Source organism: Pongo abelii, chromosome 15, assembly GCF_028885655.2.
Source record: "Pongo abelii isolate AG06213 chromosome 15, NHGRI_mPonAbe1-v2.0_pri, whole genome shotgun sequence".
Lineage (NCBI taxonomy): Eukaryota > Metazoa > Chordata > Mammalia > Primates > Hominidae > Pongo > Pongo abelii.
Genome location: NC_072000.2, coordinates 75,978,945 through 75,997,589, shown reverse-complemented (window position 1 = coordinate 75,997,589; position 18,645 = coordinate 75,978,945). Strand labels below are relative to the sequence as shown.

Below are 18,645 nucleotides of genomic sequence, written 5' to 3'. Positions count from 1 at the left end.
ATTAACATTCTGAGAAGGACAGAAATTTTCAAGAATCATCATTAGTGTTAACAAAGCTTGATGAAAAAATTTGGATGCAAGGAGGGTCAATGAGTTATTGGGTGGTCTTTCAAATAAGCAAACCTCAAGCAATAATACCAAAGTGTTTTAAAAGAGCGTTTAAAATGAATTTTATTCTTTGAATTTTACAAGTAGTCTTTAGAGGCTTCAAACAAGAACTCTGTTGCAAAACTCTAATAAATAGCTTGCCCCAAGTCCCCAAACAAAACGTAAAACAAAATGAGAACTAAACTCAGAAGGATAAGCAAGACTTCAGAATGCTTGGATGTTAGCAATATTTCTCATTTACAAAGAGATATCAGGCAATGTACAATCTCCTTCATACAAGTCAAAGAGAGAAAGAGACAGAGAATTGAAATCTTTACAAAGCACTCCGAAATCTTCCTATTTCCATGATAGAAATGTCACCAGAAAAAAAAAAATCCCATGGAGAAATCACAATCAAGAATGAAACTGTAGCATAAAAATCTGGTAGTGAATGTAGCGGGGAGAAGAGAGGAAAATCCATCCTGATTCTTTCAGGGATGGAGAGAGGAAGGAATTGAGATTACTTGGGGGAGGGAACTTCCAATCAGATGCCGCTAGAGTGCTGAATGTTCCCTTAGACCAGAGTTGCCACTGAAAGGGCAGAGGGGTCAGTTTAGTGACAGTTATGAAGGCAACAAACAAAGGGGTCTCCTCAGGTCAGTCAACACTGGCCAGCCCCGTCTCTGTGCTCTACAGCAGCCTTGGAAGAGTGACCCAAGGGCCCGAAGCAGCCTGCATCACAAGACAGGAAAAATAGCACATCAATAATTTCTGCAGCGGAATCCTTTGGATGGCCATGAAAGGATGCAGAAAATGCCGTGCTGAAATTTCACACTGGGACATGCAGATTTCAAAAGCCCATTCTACTATCACAGTCATTGTTCCTAACAAGCAAGGATTAAAATTCACAATTAAACATTCACTGTTAGCTTCTCCTAGTTACAAATACTGGTGAAGTCTTGCTCTGGAGAGAAAGATTAATTTAGAGATATGGTCATTTTGAGCAAGCTAAAAAAACCAATTGTGCCACATTTTTATCTTTAAAAATCTTTAAAAATGACGTACACTTTTGACCAAAATGCATTCAAAATGCAGACAGATAAGGTTTTAGTTTGGGGGAATTCTGAAATCAATTGTTTGGAGCCAGGAAGCTGTAAGAGAGATTGATTCCAATTTAGTGGGGCTCAATTAAGCCAAACAAAAAAGAGTCCTGCAGCACAAGTGGGACCATCTTCCTGGGGAAAGGGAGAAGCAGGAAATGACCTCACAATGCAGGACTGAGAAGGGGTATGGCCTGCAGGCACTGTCAGAGCTGCTCTGGTTTACAGACTTGCTGTTAAATATTTAACTCCGGTCCTGCTGATCTCTGGAGGACAGGTACAAACAGCACTAGCTCATGCACGAGTCATTCAAGGGAGGTAGGCATTTTCTCAAAGCAACTCCCTCTCCAGGCATTTTAGGGAAGAAGGTAAGGAAATATCCCTCTCTACTCCCCAAACAAGTTATAAAAACATTCTTTTTCTAGGAATAATGACATTTGTTAGAATAACAAGGGAAAGCTTGGGTTACCTGAAGTTGATAAGAAAGCTGACAGGAATAGAGGCGGATGGGCCAGGGGGCGCCCTGGTCCAAGGCCCAGTTTCTTCTTAAATACATAACAGATAAAGATATTGTGCAAAAAAATAAAGACATTCACATTTTAGCAGTTAAACTTTTATTTCACTGTTTAAAATTTTTATTTACTTTTTTTGTTTTTCTTTTCTACAAAAGGCAGGTGATGATTGTTGATCTGCAACTATTGTGTTGTGCACTCCCCAAAAGGGGGCAGAGTAGGAAGCCGGGGAAGGTGCTCTGAGGATGCTTTCTACGGAGGAAATAAGGGGTGCAGGACACTCGCTGGAGGGAGTGTCCGGGCCCTTCTCCTGTCCTCCTCAGCCTTCCCTAGCTCATGTCTATGGTGTTGAAGACCCATTCCGTGAACTTCTTCAGCTTGTCCGAAGCGTTCTGGGACTCCTCCTGTAGCCTCAGGTTGTCCTCTCGCAGGTGCTGTACCTCTGCCTGAAGGTGGGCTTTGTCTTCTTTTTCCTGGGAGGCAGAGTGAAGTAGAAAAGCTAAGAGGTGTTGGCCCCACCTTGCCCAGCTCTTCTGAGTAGCAGCTATGGACCCGTTTTGATCTTTTGTCCATTTCTATTCTTCGTTCCTCCAAACACCTGTCTAAACGGACTGGTATCAGGTGCTAAGACACTCTAAGCTCAGGGAGCAGGGCTTCTAGAGAGATTCAACCCTGCAGGGTTAGCTGTAAGTAATCCTGGAATGTAAGTACATTAATGTGTATTTTAACGTCCTTGTTACTCAGGATTGTCTTAAATTTTAGACAATTGTGTTGGTGGCTGATGTCTTGATATAGTCAAGGCCACCCAAAAAACAAAACATTCAGTTCTTTTGGTGCAAAAGCCCCAATAACACCGACTACATGGGGGTCTGGGCTACTGACACATTACACAAGGAGTGGGGAGGCCCGAAGAGGACCCAGATGGGGCTAGCTGAGGTTCAAAGCCTTTCACAAATTATTGAACAGTTTTTCTGTACACCAGACACCGAACGCCTCCTCGCGCTGTGTGTTCCGGTGGCAACTGAGATCCCTGCAGCCCCAAACACGTGCAGGCACTGGGAAGACACCCATGTCTTATTTCACCACGCTACTTAAAAAGGGCTCTCATGGTTCAAGGGCAGTTTGTACAGACTGGACAATTTGCTTTGAGAATACATGTTTACCTTCTTCAAATCTTCCCGAAGCATCTTCAGCATACCTTCCAGCTGGTCCACTTTAGAAGCCAGAGTGGGAGAGGAGTCTTTACTGCTGGGAACAAGAAACAAAACACCATGTTGGCAGGGGCCTCCATGGCTGGGTTTTTTTTTTTTTTTTTTACTCTGAGGAGGCTGTATTTATAAAATGGTTTTCAATGTGAAATTACTCAGTATGGCGACCCAATGAGTATTTTTACTTTAAAAAAGAAAATGGTAATTTAAAAAAAGGTAATAAAAGCTTGAACTGCAGCCAAACAATAGCTTCCCTTGTTAAAGATGCTGCGTCCTCACGACTAAAGAATGAAGCACAATAGTGAAAATGGTCTCTTTGGCAGCACAAGAGGTACTTTCTGGCAGATGTAATTGTCAAACAGTAAAATGATTCCCAGGGAGGCTCTGGGATCTCTCTAGTGGGCTTTGACAGAGGAGTTACTCCCCTGTGCATGGGAAGGAAGCTGGGGAGCTGATGTGATAGGCAGGTCGTCTCTGGTCCCCAAGTGTGTGGTCTTAGCTACTCATGCAATTGCAGCTAAGGTATCATGCCTACATCTCAAACCACTGGTCTAAGTATCTTGTTAGCCTAGGCTTAATGTCTTAAATTCTGTCCCAGTCTGATCAAAAAACTATTTTCTTCTCATTTTCTCATGTTTTCTTTTGTTTATGGCATGCTAATCATGCCGTGCTAGTGGAGTACCAAAAGAAGTGTGAGCTGGGGTACAGCAGGCCAGCCAGCGAGCCAGACAGACGGCATGGCTGGGCACGCTCTCACCCTGCGGGTCCTATGGCTGAGGAACTGACAACTTTTCTTGCCACACTCTCCTCTACCTGAGTTCAAGATGCCAAATTTTCCTGATTCCTAGCCAAGCTATACATCCTTAGGGGCACACCACAGAGAACCCAAAGTCTTCCATCGGGAAAACATGCAGAGCCTCTTCCCAGCGCCAACGGGAAAGAGCTAAGTGACTCCGAATTTTCTAGGTCATGGAGTAAAAGGTATTCTTTACTTTAAAAATAAAGGTTCAAGTTAGAATTCCTGACCTCAAATGAACTGTGTTGATGTCTTCTGCTAATCCTAAGTCTACAAGAGGCCCCAGAAGGCAAAACCCACCGTGGTATAGAGTGTGGCAAGGCTGTGGGCTGATGGAGTGACCATGACCTCCAAACTCTAAGGCAGGAAGGCCAATGAAAAGCTGACGATGAATGGGTTTGAAAAAGGACATGGTCAGCTACAGTCCGTAACTGCATAGTATGGTACGGCAGGCTGGTCCGATTTTGGGTGGGCTGAAGGCCACGGATGTGGTAGAAAAGGGGTGGTGCTGGACAGACACAATGAGGCTGGGGCCAGGCAGCAGTGGTATCCTTCGCAAAGCCACTGCAGCTCATCAGGACTGCAGCAACACTCAGGAGCATTCTGTCTATTCACCTCCATTTCCATTTGTTCAGTCCACGCTGACCCAAGGAAAGAGGCTGTCATCACCCTCATCTGCTGATTTTTTAATAATCCTTTTTCAGGAAAAGTCTTGGCTCACTCACACTTCTCTTTGTTGGAGGCTCCTTCCTAACAAGGCACATTTGGGGCTCGCTTCTGGGATATGTATTTTTAAAGTTCTCAGCAGTCAGCCTGATTGCTGCTCTCCTCACCCCAGCAGTGCCAGAGGTAAGTGCGGCCTCTCTCCTACACTCATAACAAATGATCCCCTATTCTTGTGCCTTTTCGTTGAGAGCACTTCCTTGCAGACTTGTTCAGAGAAGTCCTCAATGGCAAGCCCCAGTTTATCTGTGCCATTTACTTCAATTGCCTTTCCTGTTATTGTCCGTTTCTGACCAAGTTTTAGATACCTGGAGTTTTAATCACCCTTGAAAGGTTTTTTCTTTTTTCTTAAGACAGAGTTTCGCTGTGTCGCCCAGGCTGGAGTACAGTGGTGCGATCTCGGCTCACTGCAACCTCCGCCTCCTGGGTTCAAGTGATTCTCATGCATTGGCTTCCTGAGTAGCTAGGACTACAGGTGTGTACCACCATGCCCAGACAATTTTTTGTATTTTTAGTAGAGACAGGGTTTCAGCACGTTGCCTAGGCTGGTTTCAAACTCCTGAGCTCAGGCAATCTGCCCACCTTGGCCTCCCAAAGTGCTGAAATTATAGCATGAGCCACCGCTCCCAGCCTCAAAGGGTTTTAAGGGAAGAGATTTCAAATGAATGAAATTATTCTGCAATAAGAAGTGCTTACTAAATGTTCCACACCTGACTGATGGGATGCTTTAACATACAGAAATTAGCACACATAAATCTAGCAACCTCACCATTTTGAAACTAAGGGGAAAACAGAAAAGTCGGTCTCTGCATAAACAGAAGTTGTAAAGTCCCTGCTCCTAGCTCAGAAGCCCTTAGGACCTCAGTTATTGCCTACTTTTCACCTTCATACCATCTTAATCATCCTGGTGATTTAGCTTTCCAACACATAGATGTGAAGCAGCACACTGGGGGCCACTAGGACTCAGCAAGCCCACGTATAAGCATGACCATCAGCGACACTGTGGAAGAGACTGAAAATCCAGACTGCAGGACTACACAGCACAGAGCACAGGGATACTTAGAGCAAATGGTCTCTCCTACCTGCCCCAACTGGCCCTGAGGGCATAAGTGTATTATGACATTAAATAATAATGAATATTCATTATTATGACCGTATAAGTCATCAAGAATTGTTTAATTATGTCTACAGTATTCAGTTACAAAGCGTTCTGACTAAAATGTAAAGTGTCTAGCCCTGCAGTGATGAGCTTCACTCAGCTACTCCGTGTGGCTTCCATCTCCTCTCCCCACAGATGCAGTCACTGGCAGGTGTGACACAAGGTGCAGAGTGCTGCCCTCGCACGGGGACCAACCTGCTGTAAGGCTTCATCTGGGCCAGAGCCTGGTCCTCTAGCTGATCACTGTTGGATGCAGCACTCAAGGGGCGATGGTTTTCATCACTAGCAGCAAAAAACGAGGCTCTCTGGACTGGAAAGGAGAGAAGAAACCATTTAGTATTTTGGAGGCACATCCCTGGGCCCTATCTATCAAAGTCAACAAGTGGTCTAGTTGGCTGTCATGTCTAGTATTTCCCAACCCTCACAGGGAAAAATATGACTGTTTTAGCTATAAGAGGATTGTAGCCATGTAATTTCCCTTTAAAAAACATTTGTGAGTCAATTTCTAGTCCCCCTTCTTCCCTGCTCATCACTGTAGCATTCTATGAAATGTTTCTCTGGAAACAGTCCTTGTGCCAAATTTCCAGACCAAGGCTTTCCACTCAGCAATGAAATAAATGCATTCGAGAGCTAGCATTATGCTTAAAACTTCTTGAAGTATGTTTTCCACAAGATTCCTGGACACTCTGGTTGGCTTTAACATAAATCCATACCACCTGTGTTCCAAAACATACCAAGTTAAAACTTAAGCCAAGAAAACTAAATCAAATTTAAAATAATCTCCCATTAGAAACCAAAACTTCTACCATTTGTATGTGAGGGAGATTAACCAACAAATTGAAAAATCAAGTTAGAACTGGGAATTTCCATCTGCTAAATAAACAGCATGAAGGTAAAAGGATTTGCTGCTGACCATTCCATGGTTGCCCGACTTACAGATTCTGTGGCCTAGTACATTTCTCCCCCAAATTAAAACTTGACTAAATAGCAATTTTCAATTCTCCTAATTAAGAGCAACAACAACAAAAACAGAAAAAAAAAATCACCTGCTATAATTTTATAAAGAATAAAAATTTTAGAAAGGTCTTTAAACTTAGAAAAAAGTCAGTCTTCATTCAAAAAACAAAAAACAAAACAAAAAACCCAGCTGACAATCTTATGTCAACACACACATACTGAACTACTTTTTGTGTTTTCATTACAGCAGGCAAGATCAGCACCAGTCTGAGGACCTGCATTTAAGAACCGCCAGCCTAAAGCGAGCACACGGCCAGCAGGCTGGCAAGGAGACAATGCGGACAGACAACGTGCGACCGCGCACGGAGACGAGCGAGAACGGCAAAGGAGGCGCCCCACATTTGTCAGGATAGGCGCGTGGCCAAGCAGGGCAGGCACTGTGACATTTAGCAACAACGTCTTGCGATGTGATGAAAGATCCTCTCTGGATACATGTTCTTTTTAGTCAAGGGACAGCTGGGATTCCTCTACCCATTGCCCTTCTCATATACGGAGGAGGTGAGGCATTCATGTTATGAATCCTGTGGAGGAAACACCAGGTGGCATCTGATTACATAAAACATGTGCCTAAGTGTCCAGCTTAGGGTCTGGTCCCGATTGAATGCTCAGTAACTGGTAGCTCATCTGGTGAGGCACATATGTTGTGAGTGTGTCCAGAGAAGTAGAGTGGATGGAGACTGCTCACTCTGCTGCAGGATCCTGGGCTGTCCTGTGTGGATTCAGTGGACTCACCCTCGTAGGCTTTGGCAGCATCTACCAGGTTGGACCAATCCAAGTCTGCAGCAGTGTCAGGCAGGGGCATCAGGCCAGGGTCAGGCATAGGCTGCCTGCGGGTCTCCTGGATGTCAGTGAGGGAGCTGTCCGAGGCCGAGAACTCTCCTGCACGAAGGGAGGAGGAATGAGATGCTTCTTGTGCCTGTGGGAGAGCCACTCAAAACTTACCTCTTTCCTGTTACCACAATAGATTGTAAGCCATTTGCAACTGTTATCGATGTCCAGGTTAGCAGGCTGTTAGTGGCTATTCTAAAGCTGACTTGAAATAGGAATGGGCTTCCTCTAGTCTGTCTTCATTTTTTCACAACCTCCCATCATCTCCCTTCCAGCAACGAGTCATGGCAAAGTTAGTTTTGCACGGAGGCACTAAGTCTGCTTTTGTGAGAGCTGTCTGTCCACGGCAGGGCCTGGGCAGCACTAGCATCTACTTTCCTGCACAGAGTCAAGGGATTTGGGCCGGGAAGAAGAGGCCTACTTCAACAGGGAGCTGGATTTGGGAGCCAGACCAGGGATGTTTCTTCCTATTAGAGGGGACAATAGGGCTTATTTTTTTATTTTTTGAGACATAGTCTCACTCTGTAGCCCAAGCTGGAGTGCAGTGGCACGATCTCGGCTCATTGCAACCTCTGCCTCCAGGGTTCAAGCAATTCTCCTGCTTCAGCCTCCCAAGTAGCTAGGACTAAAGTTATGTGCCACCATGCCCGGCTAATTTTTGTATTTTTAGTAGAGATGGGGTTTCACTATGTTGGCCAGGCTGGTCTTGAACTCCTGACCTCGTAATCCGCCTGCCTTAGCATCCCAAAGTGCTAGGATTACAGGCGTGAGCCACCACGCCCAGTTTAATAGGGTTTATTTTGGCCATTATTATGGCCCGGGAGTGGTAAGGGACAGAAAGCCCATGCCTGCCCTGTCTGCTGTTCAGGGGCAGCCCACTGGGTTCCATGGTCAAAGGTGTCCAAGGGGGTGTGAGGGGAAAATCAAGGGATGTGAGTGTGCTAGGTTACTCAGACAGAGCTAAGACAGGAAGGTGATTTTAGGGGTAGAAATGGCATTATTCTTCCCAAGGATGTAGTCATCACACAAGCTATTCTTCGGATCAATTTTGGGTTGCAGCAGTCTAACATCCCAAGTTCTTCCTAAGGGGACATTTTGTTGAATACAAATATTAAACCATCGTAACAACAAACTGACATATTAACAACTAAGCTCTGCTTAGCCTGGGGCAGGGAGGATTGGGCAGAATGACCCACCCTGAACACTGAAGGCAGCTCCTATTGCTCAGGTTCATGCAGGCAGATAACAGGAAGGGCGGGCTGCTGGGGTCCAGGGGAAACGACACTCATGACATAGAAATGCCCTCAGTAGGCAGACGCCGGGTGGAAGTGAGGGCAGAGCACACCACTCCACGAGAAGGAGCACCCTTGGAAGGTGACTGCGACACTCAGGTCCATGCAAACACACAGCTAAAGCTAAATGCTCAGCTAGAGTATTTAAGTGACTCCAGAAAGACCTGTTTACCAGGAGTTAGAGAGTTTCATGTATTATGACAGCCCGGGAAGCCAGTGTATTAAGTGCTTTGTTTTCCCTTTCAAATTACAAAAAGAACTTCTCTGAAGTACAGCTGCTGGTTATTACTGTGCTTAAAATTAGCAAAATTATGAGTAAATGCAAGTTAACAAATACTGCAAGATATTAAATGTTCAGTTCTACTTAAACGTGCTCCTACTAAGGGTAAGCAGGAGGGGAGATAATTCTGTGTGTAACTCACAACCCTTCTGCCCTTTTATCTCTGGGGCCCGAATTTCCATGTGGGGGATAAAAGAAGTCACCCTTCCTCATTCCCCAAACACATTTCAGTGGAAGTCACCAAGCAAGGCAGGGCTGAGGGATCAGCCCAATAAGGACTACCTGGTTAGGAGGTGAAATCACTGCAGCTGCTATCTTATTCAGGAAAACAAGAAAAAGTGATGGGAAGGGGCTCAGAGAGGGCCGCCTGTCCCTGCCTTTCCATTGTGGACTCACATGGGGCCTCTGATCCCAGGACTCCTCGTCTGGACAATGACCATGTGTGGGAGGCAGATTTCTGGGCTGCTCTTTCGGAATGTAGGCTTCTACTACTCAGGGCCTACTCTGATATGACACATGCAGAGAAGACTTCACAAAGGTTACCTTTACACTGCAAAGGCAAAATTAAGTACAGGGAAATAAGAGAGCAATCAAAGTAAGGCAGCAATAATGGAATTCAGGGAAGACTGACACCGATGTAGGGAGAGAAGAAGAGAAAAAGGTTAGGGGCAGGAGGTCACTACCAGAAGGCTTGTTCTGGAGTCTGATGACAAAAAGTGGTCATTTCATGTGCCAACCTTGGTTCATCGGAGGTGACTTCCTGGCGCAAAGAGAACCCAGCTTTAAGCTGCAGGTGGATGGAGCAGCTTTATTTAAGGAGATTTAAGGAGCAGGGGAAGCTGGCATGATCCTCAGGGGCAAGCAGGGTGGGTGGGACTGTGCTGCTGAGCAGTGAGTAGGACAGAGACATGGAGGAACATTCATGAGCGTGGGCTGAGAGCTCAAAAATAAGGAAGCAAAAGCAAGAGATGTAAAGAAATTACTGTTCCAGAGAAGCAGCAGAAGGAAAAGAGACATAGGTATGAATGGACACCAGAGATATAAAAGCTGCAGCAGAGTTCGCAAAAGGAAAAAGGACAGAAGGGAGGAAGGGTGACAGCAGTGCATCCGGCAAATGATCAAGAACACTGGTTCCGTGACAGGCATCTGCTGTGCTGGGCCACAGCTATGAGGGGAGGTGTAGAGCCCTGGAATGGGGTTGGACAGAGACAGGAAAAAGGGAAAAACCAAATTTAAATCCCGAGTGCCAGAACATGGCCCTTAATAAAACTGGGATCTAGTTGGGTCACAAAGCAAACAAGGCATATGTGGACCAGGTGCAAGAACATGGAGGTACCCATTATCCACAAGCCTTTTCCTTACATAATGCTTGCCTGCTCACTGCATGAAAAAATCAATGAGTCAACAAATGAGTGGTTGACACCACAGGCAATTTCCTTACAGCCTGGGAAAGAACGACAGCAATGGCAAGTCTGGGTTCTTATGGTAGCTACAGGAAGCAGTGGATACAACTCTCTAAGAAATAACTAATCTAGTGCTAGCCAAATTTGCTCAATCATAACAGCAGCTGGCATGGTTGCTAAGAATACCAATTCCCAGACTACTCTTTCGGAGATTCAAACTCAGGAGGTCTTGGGTCCAGTGTGGGAATCTGTTATTTCTAGCAAGCAACCCAGGTGACTATGGTGGTCTGGGATTACAGGAGAGAGAGGGCAAATGAGGAAGGGGCGGGTGAGCTGAGACCATCTGAGCATGGATACAGGACCCCTCTCTGAGCACGAGTGGCAGCCACGTCTGGGGACACTGACCATCATCAACAGGGCTGTCCAGGCTGCAGCTGAAAGACCACTTACCATGCAGCGATTTCATTCCTAAGGTGTAAGAAGGCCTCCTCAACGGGAGCGACTTGGGGAGAGAAGGGTACGTGCTACTGAAGAGGACGTCGTTGGGCAGGGCTTGGTCCAGAAGTGACGCCCTGGAGGTGAAAAAGTGCTCCCTCTGGCTACTGTAAATGCTCTCGTCCGACAGTGTTCTGTGCAAGGCCCGCCGTGAGGTGGGGGTGCTGGGGAAAGGAGACTGAGGAGAGGAGAGTGCGTGGAACTGAAAAACAGGATCAAGACAAAAGAAAGTCAATTTTCTGGTTCAGATCCCTGAGACCAAGGTTGGGGAAGGTGGGATAACCAAGTTAGTGCTCCAGACACACCCCTAGCAAGGAAGCTTCAGGGCCCACTGTCTATTTCTGCACCCTCAAGGAGCTAACCCAAGAACTCCTGGTCATTCTTCCTCAGCTCGGCATGCTGCCTGCGGTCTATCAATGCTCCCTACGTGATTCAGGTATGTGATTAAGTGGATCTATCAAGATCGTGTGTGGTTAAAAACAAGACTTTAGGATCAGACAAATGTGGATTTTATTTGAATCCTGTGTCTCTGACCAAATCATACAATCTCTCTGAGCCTAATTCCTCATTTGTACAACGAGAGCACAAAACCTCTCAGGATTACCACAGGGATTAAACAAAACACTGGACTGAGCACAATGGCAGGTGTCAGTGGCATGATGAAATGGTGTTATGACCCCTGGGGGAAGAGAGTGCCACAGTGCCAGGAAGGTATCCTGACAAGCTTGTCAGATGATAACATGCTTGCTGGGGAACAAGGGTATTTGATCATCAAAATATTTTAACTCACATAGCAGGTAGCTCTTGATTAACTACTAACTTACACCAACTGAACCTATCGAGGTAGATAAATCTCATGAGTTTTGGAGAAAATTCATTTTTTGAAGATGCACTTCTATTCATGAAATAAGAATAGGGTAGGCTGGGTGCGGTGGCTCATGCCTGTAATCCCAGCACTTTGGGAGGCCGAGGTGGGCAGATCACTTGAGGTCAGGAGTTTGAGACCAGCCTGGCCAACATGGTGAAACCCCGTCTCTACTAAAAATGCAAAAATTACCCAGCCGCGGTGGTGCGTGCCTGTAATCCCAGCTACTCAGGAGGCTGAGACAGGAGAATCACTTGAACCTGGGAGGCAGAGGTTGCTGTGAGCCATGACTGTGCCATTGCACTCCAGCCTGGGCAACAGAGTGAGACTGTCTCAAAAAATAAAGAACAGGGAAGTCAGCTTTATAAATGACAAATAATTATATATTTAAATATATATGACAAATAGTTCCAGATGTATCTCTATTGACATCTTTTGCCTTTGTGACCAAATTTGATTTTACTTGAGATTTTTTCTGCAAATAGCAAGCTTCTGAGTATCCCTTCACTGAGAACAGCAGATACCTTAAATATAGCAACCTGAAAGGCAACAGAGCATTTGACCCGTGAACAATAAAGTTATCCTTATTCAGTTCCTCTTAGGCCACTGTCTGCCTCGACAGGGAAAATGATGTGGAGAACAGGTGAAGATGTGAGGAGGGTGTCACTGCTGCTTGAAAGCCACCCTGGGACTTCCCATGACACTTTGAAGGGGCAGAGAGAGAATGATTTAGCAAATGCTCCATTTAGTGGGCTGATTACAGACCCAGAAATACAGTGGATACACAGGGCCTAGCATGCTTCTGCTCAACAAGCCAGGGGTGAATCAGGTCCAGGCTACCCTCAATGTGGTATGCACAGCTGCTGCATAAATACCAAAAGATTATGAATCAAACACATTGTGAATACACCCAAGATGTGACCAACTGGGTAAAAATTATTTTCACTTTAAAAAAATTCATGATGAATTAAATCCAAGGTACATATGTACTTGTCTAGAAACTAAATTGCTGTGATAAATGCTTTGAGAGAGAGAACGTAGAATGAAAGTGACAATTTCCCTTCTCTTTTTGTGGAGAAGAGTAGCATTAGAGCCATTATATAGCCTGCTAACTGTAATTTTCTTAAAAAATAAAACCAGATTAAAAATAAAGCCAAATAAAACATCTCCAACTGCAAAGTTCTAGGACTATCACATAAGGCTCCTGCCTGCCAGGTCAGATCTCAGATTTCTGTATGGAAAAACTGCTGCTAAATAGTTTTCAGCACCCCTGGTTTCAGTAAAGGGATTTCCTTTTCCAGTATCCCTCCCGATGGTTTTACAGGTGTGAAATCCTCCGCCAATTCTAGTTTCAGCCTCTTTGGGAAATGTTAATATGCTTGAAGGCCATGAACAGCTACCTTGAAGAGCTTCTTTAAGCACTGTGCCCTATGAAAAGTTAAAACACCCTGCATTGAAGGGAGGCAGGGCAGGAAGCAGAGGAAGCAACCTACCCCGAAGGCGTTCTGCACATTAAAAGGTAGGAGAACCCAGCCTTGTCCAAGAATGTTGAGATGGCCCCTTGCCCCATCCTCTTCAACTCCAGTCTTAAAGGTGTGCAGAACTATCTGCTTCCCAAGAGCAGCCCCTGCCTGCCTTGTAGGTTGTACCTGGGATTGCCCAGGAGCGCTGCCTGGTGCTGCCAGCCCTTCGGAAAGAATCACAGTGGAGTGGGATGGCACTGGAAGTGGGATCACACCTGGATGGGATTTCAGAGGACATTCGAGAAGGGGGCTGGTTGTAACTTGTGCTCCAAGGAGGCCCTAAGGGTTCCTTATAGCACCATTGCTACGGAGAGGTTCAAGTGGGACCCAGGAGTCCAGACCATCCCATCCCTCCCATAAGAGAAACTCTACTGTCTGAATTCTATATAATGGGGTTCCATGTGTGATTTAAAAAAAAAAAAAAAAGGCTTCCTGAGCTTTAAGACTGGTTGGGCACCACTGATCTCCTCTGGTCCTCTATCTCACAGTTGAGGAATGGGGCCTGGAGAAGTGGCGTTTTGCTTCATGCCAGTCTCCTGTTCTCTCATTCTTTTCAGTGCCCCTGGCTATTAGTGACATGTGTCACCTGCACTCACAAGAAGCTCTTCCTAAATACTGGAGCCACACGAAGCCTCCTCCTTTGGTATATACCTGAGAGCACTGGCACTACTGTCTGCTCACTTGTCAGACTGTATGCCACCCTTGGGGAAAATAACGTTATCCCATCTCTGCTTGCCAGTGAGGTTTCTTAGAGTGCTGTAGCTCTGCCACTGTTCTTGAGGTCCTTGCTCTGCTGACAAATGAGCCTGGGAGTGACCCTGCCACTCAATATTAACAAAAACTCATAGGTAGCACTGGCTATCCAGGAAAATCAATGTGGCACGAGTGGCTTTGGAGTGTCACAGCCCAGAGCTGGCCATGACACCTAGTATCCTGAAGCCTGAGGCAGTGGCTCGGAGCCTTGAGCCAGGAGTGGCCTGGAAGACCTCTCAAGGGCATGCCAGCCTTACTGACACAGCAGAGCCTCCATCATTCAGATGACGACTCTCAGAAGACAACGGGAGCTACTAAGCTGAACTCATCTGAAACTAAACCTGCTCAAATAAGATGAAACTGGAGAGAGAAAACCTGAGCCTGTTACAGCCTTCTCACTGTGATGGTTTAGCCAGCAGAAGCACTTTCTTCGCAGAGTCTCACAGTAATACAGTCACAACATAAAGAAAGCACACTCCTGTTTTAAATAGGAATGCTAAAGTAATTCATTTTGGAAATAAAAGCCAAGACCTGGAATAAGGACAAAATCAGACATTTGCCTTCAATTATTTCTACTGCATAAGTAAATCAAAAGAATGAAGGCTCTGAGCTTGCCCCTTGCCAAAAATGTTAAACTAGGAGTTGGAAGAAAAACTCCATTCAGGGCAGGTTTTATTTCCCTTTAACCTCAAAGGAAAAATCTGAAATAATTTTTATTTTGAAACTGGTACTTGAACATTTTAATATACCTCTTTGGGTTTTGATGGATAAAGAAAGAAGTTTCAAGCACTGTCTTTCGCAAGGTTGCTAAGGAAACCATTTGTGCCCTGAATGATGAGTCAGAACTGTTAAGTGCTGGCTTATGAGATGGAAATTACAGAAATCAAGAATGGCTACATCTGTACAATGATTTGTTAACATAAATCATGTTAACATAAATCATGTTAACAAATCATTTATTTCTCTACAAAACTCTAAAGTGGTCCTTGGGGGTACATTCAGTTCCTATGAATGTTGATTTTTTAGGTTTAGGGGGTTTATCTGGCCTATCTGGGGAGATGCAAGCACACACACACACACACGCTCGCATGGTGCTGGGGAAGTCTGAGGGCGGCAGCCCCACACAGCTGCTCCACCCGCCATGCCTCTTGCACTCTGATCAGTCTGAAGCTGGTGTGTGGTTTAGGAAATATTCTAGCTTCCATTTCAATCAATTCAATTCTCAAGGTTCTTCTTAAAGCTTTCTAGTCTCTTCAAATAGACTACAAATCATCCACCTAAGAACCTAGAGAACAGAAGACTTCAAAGTTTGCAGCCATGACCTTTCTGGGGGTGCACTCCCTTCTCCTAGGAGACTCAGAAGACCTCAGACAGAAATACCTATACTCAGAGTGACGTAACTTCAGCCCCAGCTCAATAAACAACCATTCCAATCCCCGGGGGCGTGAGACTCCACACTTTATAGAAGAAAGGAGAGAGCCTTAAGTGAGTTTCCAAAGGTCCTACAAGCTGAGATGAGTACACAAACCTTTCCATGTGGTCACATAAAGGTCTGGACAACACAAAAACGTACACACTGGACAGGTATTCAGGACTTGGTGCAGAGAGACTGGGTTTTAGAGAAGACATTTACAGTCTGGAATTCCCAGCATAAAATAGAAGGCTTTATGAAGTCAAGAGAGTTTGGAAAGTTCTGAAGGTGTGTAGGTAGACTTAGATTGCTGGATTGAAGCAGCAGCTGTACATTTCCTTTTGGGGGTGTGGCAATGAGAGCAACTGTCTATCAGGCAGTTTCTCTGAGTGAAGAGAATACTATATATGGCCAGTAGGTTTGCTAGACAGGGTCAGGAGCAAATGGGGCCATTTCTGAGAAGAGGAGGACCCTCTGGACAGAAGACAGTAAAACCCTTATGGAAAACGTTCTAGCTTTCCATAGGAGCCACAGGTGTCTCTGCACAGTTTCCAAGAAGTCATATCACCTAAGTGATGTTCAGGGAGTCATGCACTCTGAGCAGGATACAGCAGAAGAATAAACAGCTGTAGGGGTAGGACCAGGTTAATAGAAACCATGACTAATGAGATGTGGTTGCAGGGACAGAGCACTGTCAAACACTGTGGACCAGTTATCAGGGAAATGGGATGATAGCAGGAAGTGAGACTCAGTGAAGAGCAGCCAGTAACCAACACTTTCTGGAAAGTGTGACTATGGTTAACAGCCCCATCATGTCTGGCTTGTTTCTAATTGCCATCTACCCTGAGCTCTGTCTTGTACCTTAAAACTCTTCTGTGATTCAGGAGTTGGGCTTTCAAGATCAATTAGTTTCTTTAGATCTTCTTCAATGGTGGACTTGGAGGTTGGCTTAGGAGATGCCCGGAGGTCTCTGGTTGAGGCACGCAGCCTGGTGTGGGCTATTTCATTGCCATCGCTCTGATGACGCCTGGAAAAAAAAGGGAAGAGATGATAGATACCAACTCAACAAGGTTGGCTCAAGGGCACGATGGGCTCTAAAGGATGTAAGTCAATATAAGTCAATAGAGAAATATTATGTGGAGAAACAGATAATTACTTCTGTTTATATGAGAATCTACTCATATAAACGCTTACTGAAGAAACAAAACCAATTTGAAACACAAAATAAAATCTGATGAATAAGTCACTCTTTTAAATAAAGCTATTAGTTTTACTAAGCCAAAATTAGCAACAGATTTACTAAAAGACCACAGGGTATACATCCAAAATGCAACCTTTGCACAAACGAAAACAAAATAATTGAATGAATCATTTAATTTTTTGCTGTACTACCTTGTCAAAAAGTCCTTTATTTTCATGGGTACTCATTCACTTTGTAATATTCCCTCTGGTGCCTACTGGCCTAGTTAAGAATTACACGGGAAGGCTGTGATTAATATAATCAAAGGGACTAATATGGTCTTAGCACCAGAGGGGCAATTATTCTGAAGTGTATCCTTCAAACACACTCTTTTCAAGATCTAAGATTCTCAAATCCTAACATTTTGCAATACATCTTATTTAAGGAATGAGGCAGAGAAATAATTTAAGAAAATATTACTTAGGAAAAAAAATAATAATCCCACCAACAGACCAACTCCTGCCAACCCCCTAGCCTGGCCTCTTTTGTTGTAAGGGATCACGCCAAGGTTTTCTATTCTCTGTTCTGTTAAAAGCAAGCCACCAGCAAGGGAAGCAAAGTAACTCTTACTTTCTCGTGTCCATAAATCCCACGGAGTTTATGGTTCCTTCGGGTTTTTTCCATCCAATCAGGTACTTGCTAGTAGCACCCTGGCGAGGGTAAAAACTCCTAGGACCAGAGGAGGAGGAGGAAGAGGAGGAGAAGGATGGTGCGAGCTGTGAGGGGGCAGCCGGATGAAGCTCTTCTTTAGGTGAACTTCGGGCACTGGTGAAAACCACTGGGCTGGCAGAGTGTCGGGAGCTCATGGTACTGAGGAGAAGCAGGGCAAAGACATGTGTATCTCAGGATCATTATGTCAGCTATAAAAGTGCTGTCCGGGGTACGGGTGATGGCTGGGTTGAACAACAGTGAATTTTTCATGAACTATTAACGGCGATGCCTGGCTGGCCTTCCTGGCTTTCTCACCATAATTTATATGTCTGCTCTCAAAGTGACAGATGACCACTAGGGCTTAGTCTGCACTTTAAAAACTAAAAATACTTAAGACTGTCAGGGACACTTTCAACTTTTTTCACTTTTTTAACATTGGCACCACTGACGTTTGTCACAGAAGTTTGGCAGTGGCAAGAGACAGAAGAAAGAGAAGTAAAAGGTCTACCGTCTCCATGCCTCTGTCTTGCTTTCCTCACAACTAGGGATTGTGATGATGCTCTCTAGGACCAAGCTGAGGAGGGGAGAGGAGACTCAAGCAGGGCTATGGCTCTTCAGACTCACATCCAAGGCCAAGGGGCACAGGGAGCGCTCCCTCCCCATGGCAGCTGACATTCCTATTGGCTCTGGAAGCTGCTCGTCGATGTATTTCAAACATCGGTTAAAGATCACAAAACTAGGGCAACATTGGTTAAAGATTACAAAACTAGGGCTGGGCGGGGTGGCTTACGCCTGTAATCCCAGCACGTTGGGAGGCTGAGGCCGGTGGATCATCTGAGGTCATGAGTTCGAGACCAGCCTGACCAACATGGCGAAACCCTGTCTCTACTAAAAATACAAAAATTAGCTGGGCATGGTGGTATGCGCCTGTAATCCCAACTACTTGGGAGGCTGAGGCAGGAGAATCACTTGAACCTGGGAGGCAGAAGTTGTGGTGAGCCAAGATCGCGCCACTGCACTCCAGCCTGGGTGACAGAGCGAGACTCCATCTCAAAAATAAAAAAGATTATAAAACTAAAGTCTGCATGACTAAAGAGTCCAAAACTCAGGGATTTCAAGAGTTCCAGAACAGAAAAAGGCAAGATTTTCAGAATAAGTGATGAGAGTTTTAGTTGACTAAAACTCATGTTAAAAGTGGAAGGCCTTTAACTGTAGGATTTTCATACTTCCTGCCCAGTGGTCTCACAGGACCACATTTTTTGAGCCTTTCTGAGTTCTCCAGCATGGGGTGAGACCAAAGAT

At 45.1% G+C, this 18,645-nt stretch overlaps 1 protein-coding gene across 25 annotated transcripts in view; it reads right to left on the bottom strand.

The window, feature by feature from the left end:
* Positions 1-1,784: 1,784 nt before the first annotated feature.
* Positions 1,785-18,645, bottom strand: part of SIPA1L1 (signal induced proliferation associated 1 like 1) — a 411,542-nt gene continuing 394,681 nt past the window's right edge. For 19 of the 25 annotated variants that reach the window (XM_054530289.2, XM_063715614.1, XM_054530287.2 and 16 more), the window contains 7 exons: positions 17,263-17,502; positions 16,314-16,479; positions 10,856-11,102; positions 7,335-7,481; positions 5,781-5,895; positions 2,863-2,947; positions 1,785-2,172 (listed from right to left, as the gene is read on the bottom strand). In XM_054530289.2, the coding sequence (XP_054386264.1) occupies positions 2,029-2,172; positions 2,863-2,947; positions 5,781-5,895; positions 7,335-7,481; positions 10,856-11,102; positions 16,314-16,479; positions 17,263-17,502 (1,144 nt within the window). In that variant the 3' untranslated portion in view covers positions 1,785-2,028. The remainder of the gene's footprint in view (positions 2,173-2,862; positions 2,948-5,780; positions 5,896-7,334; positions 7,482-10,855; positions 11,103-16,313; positions 16,480-17,262; positions 17,503-18,645) is intronic. The other 6 variants (XM_063715628.1, XM_054530299.2, XM_063715627.1 and 3 more) reach the window with 1 other exon arrangement.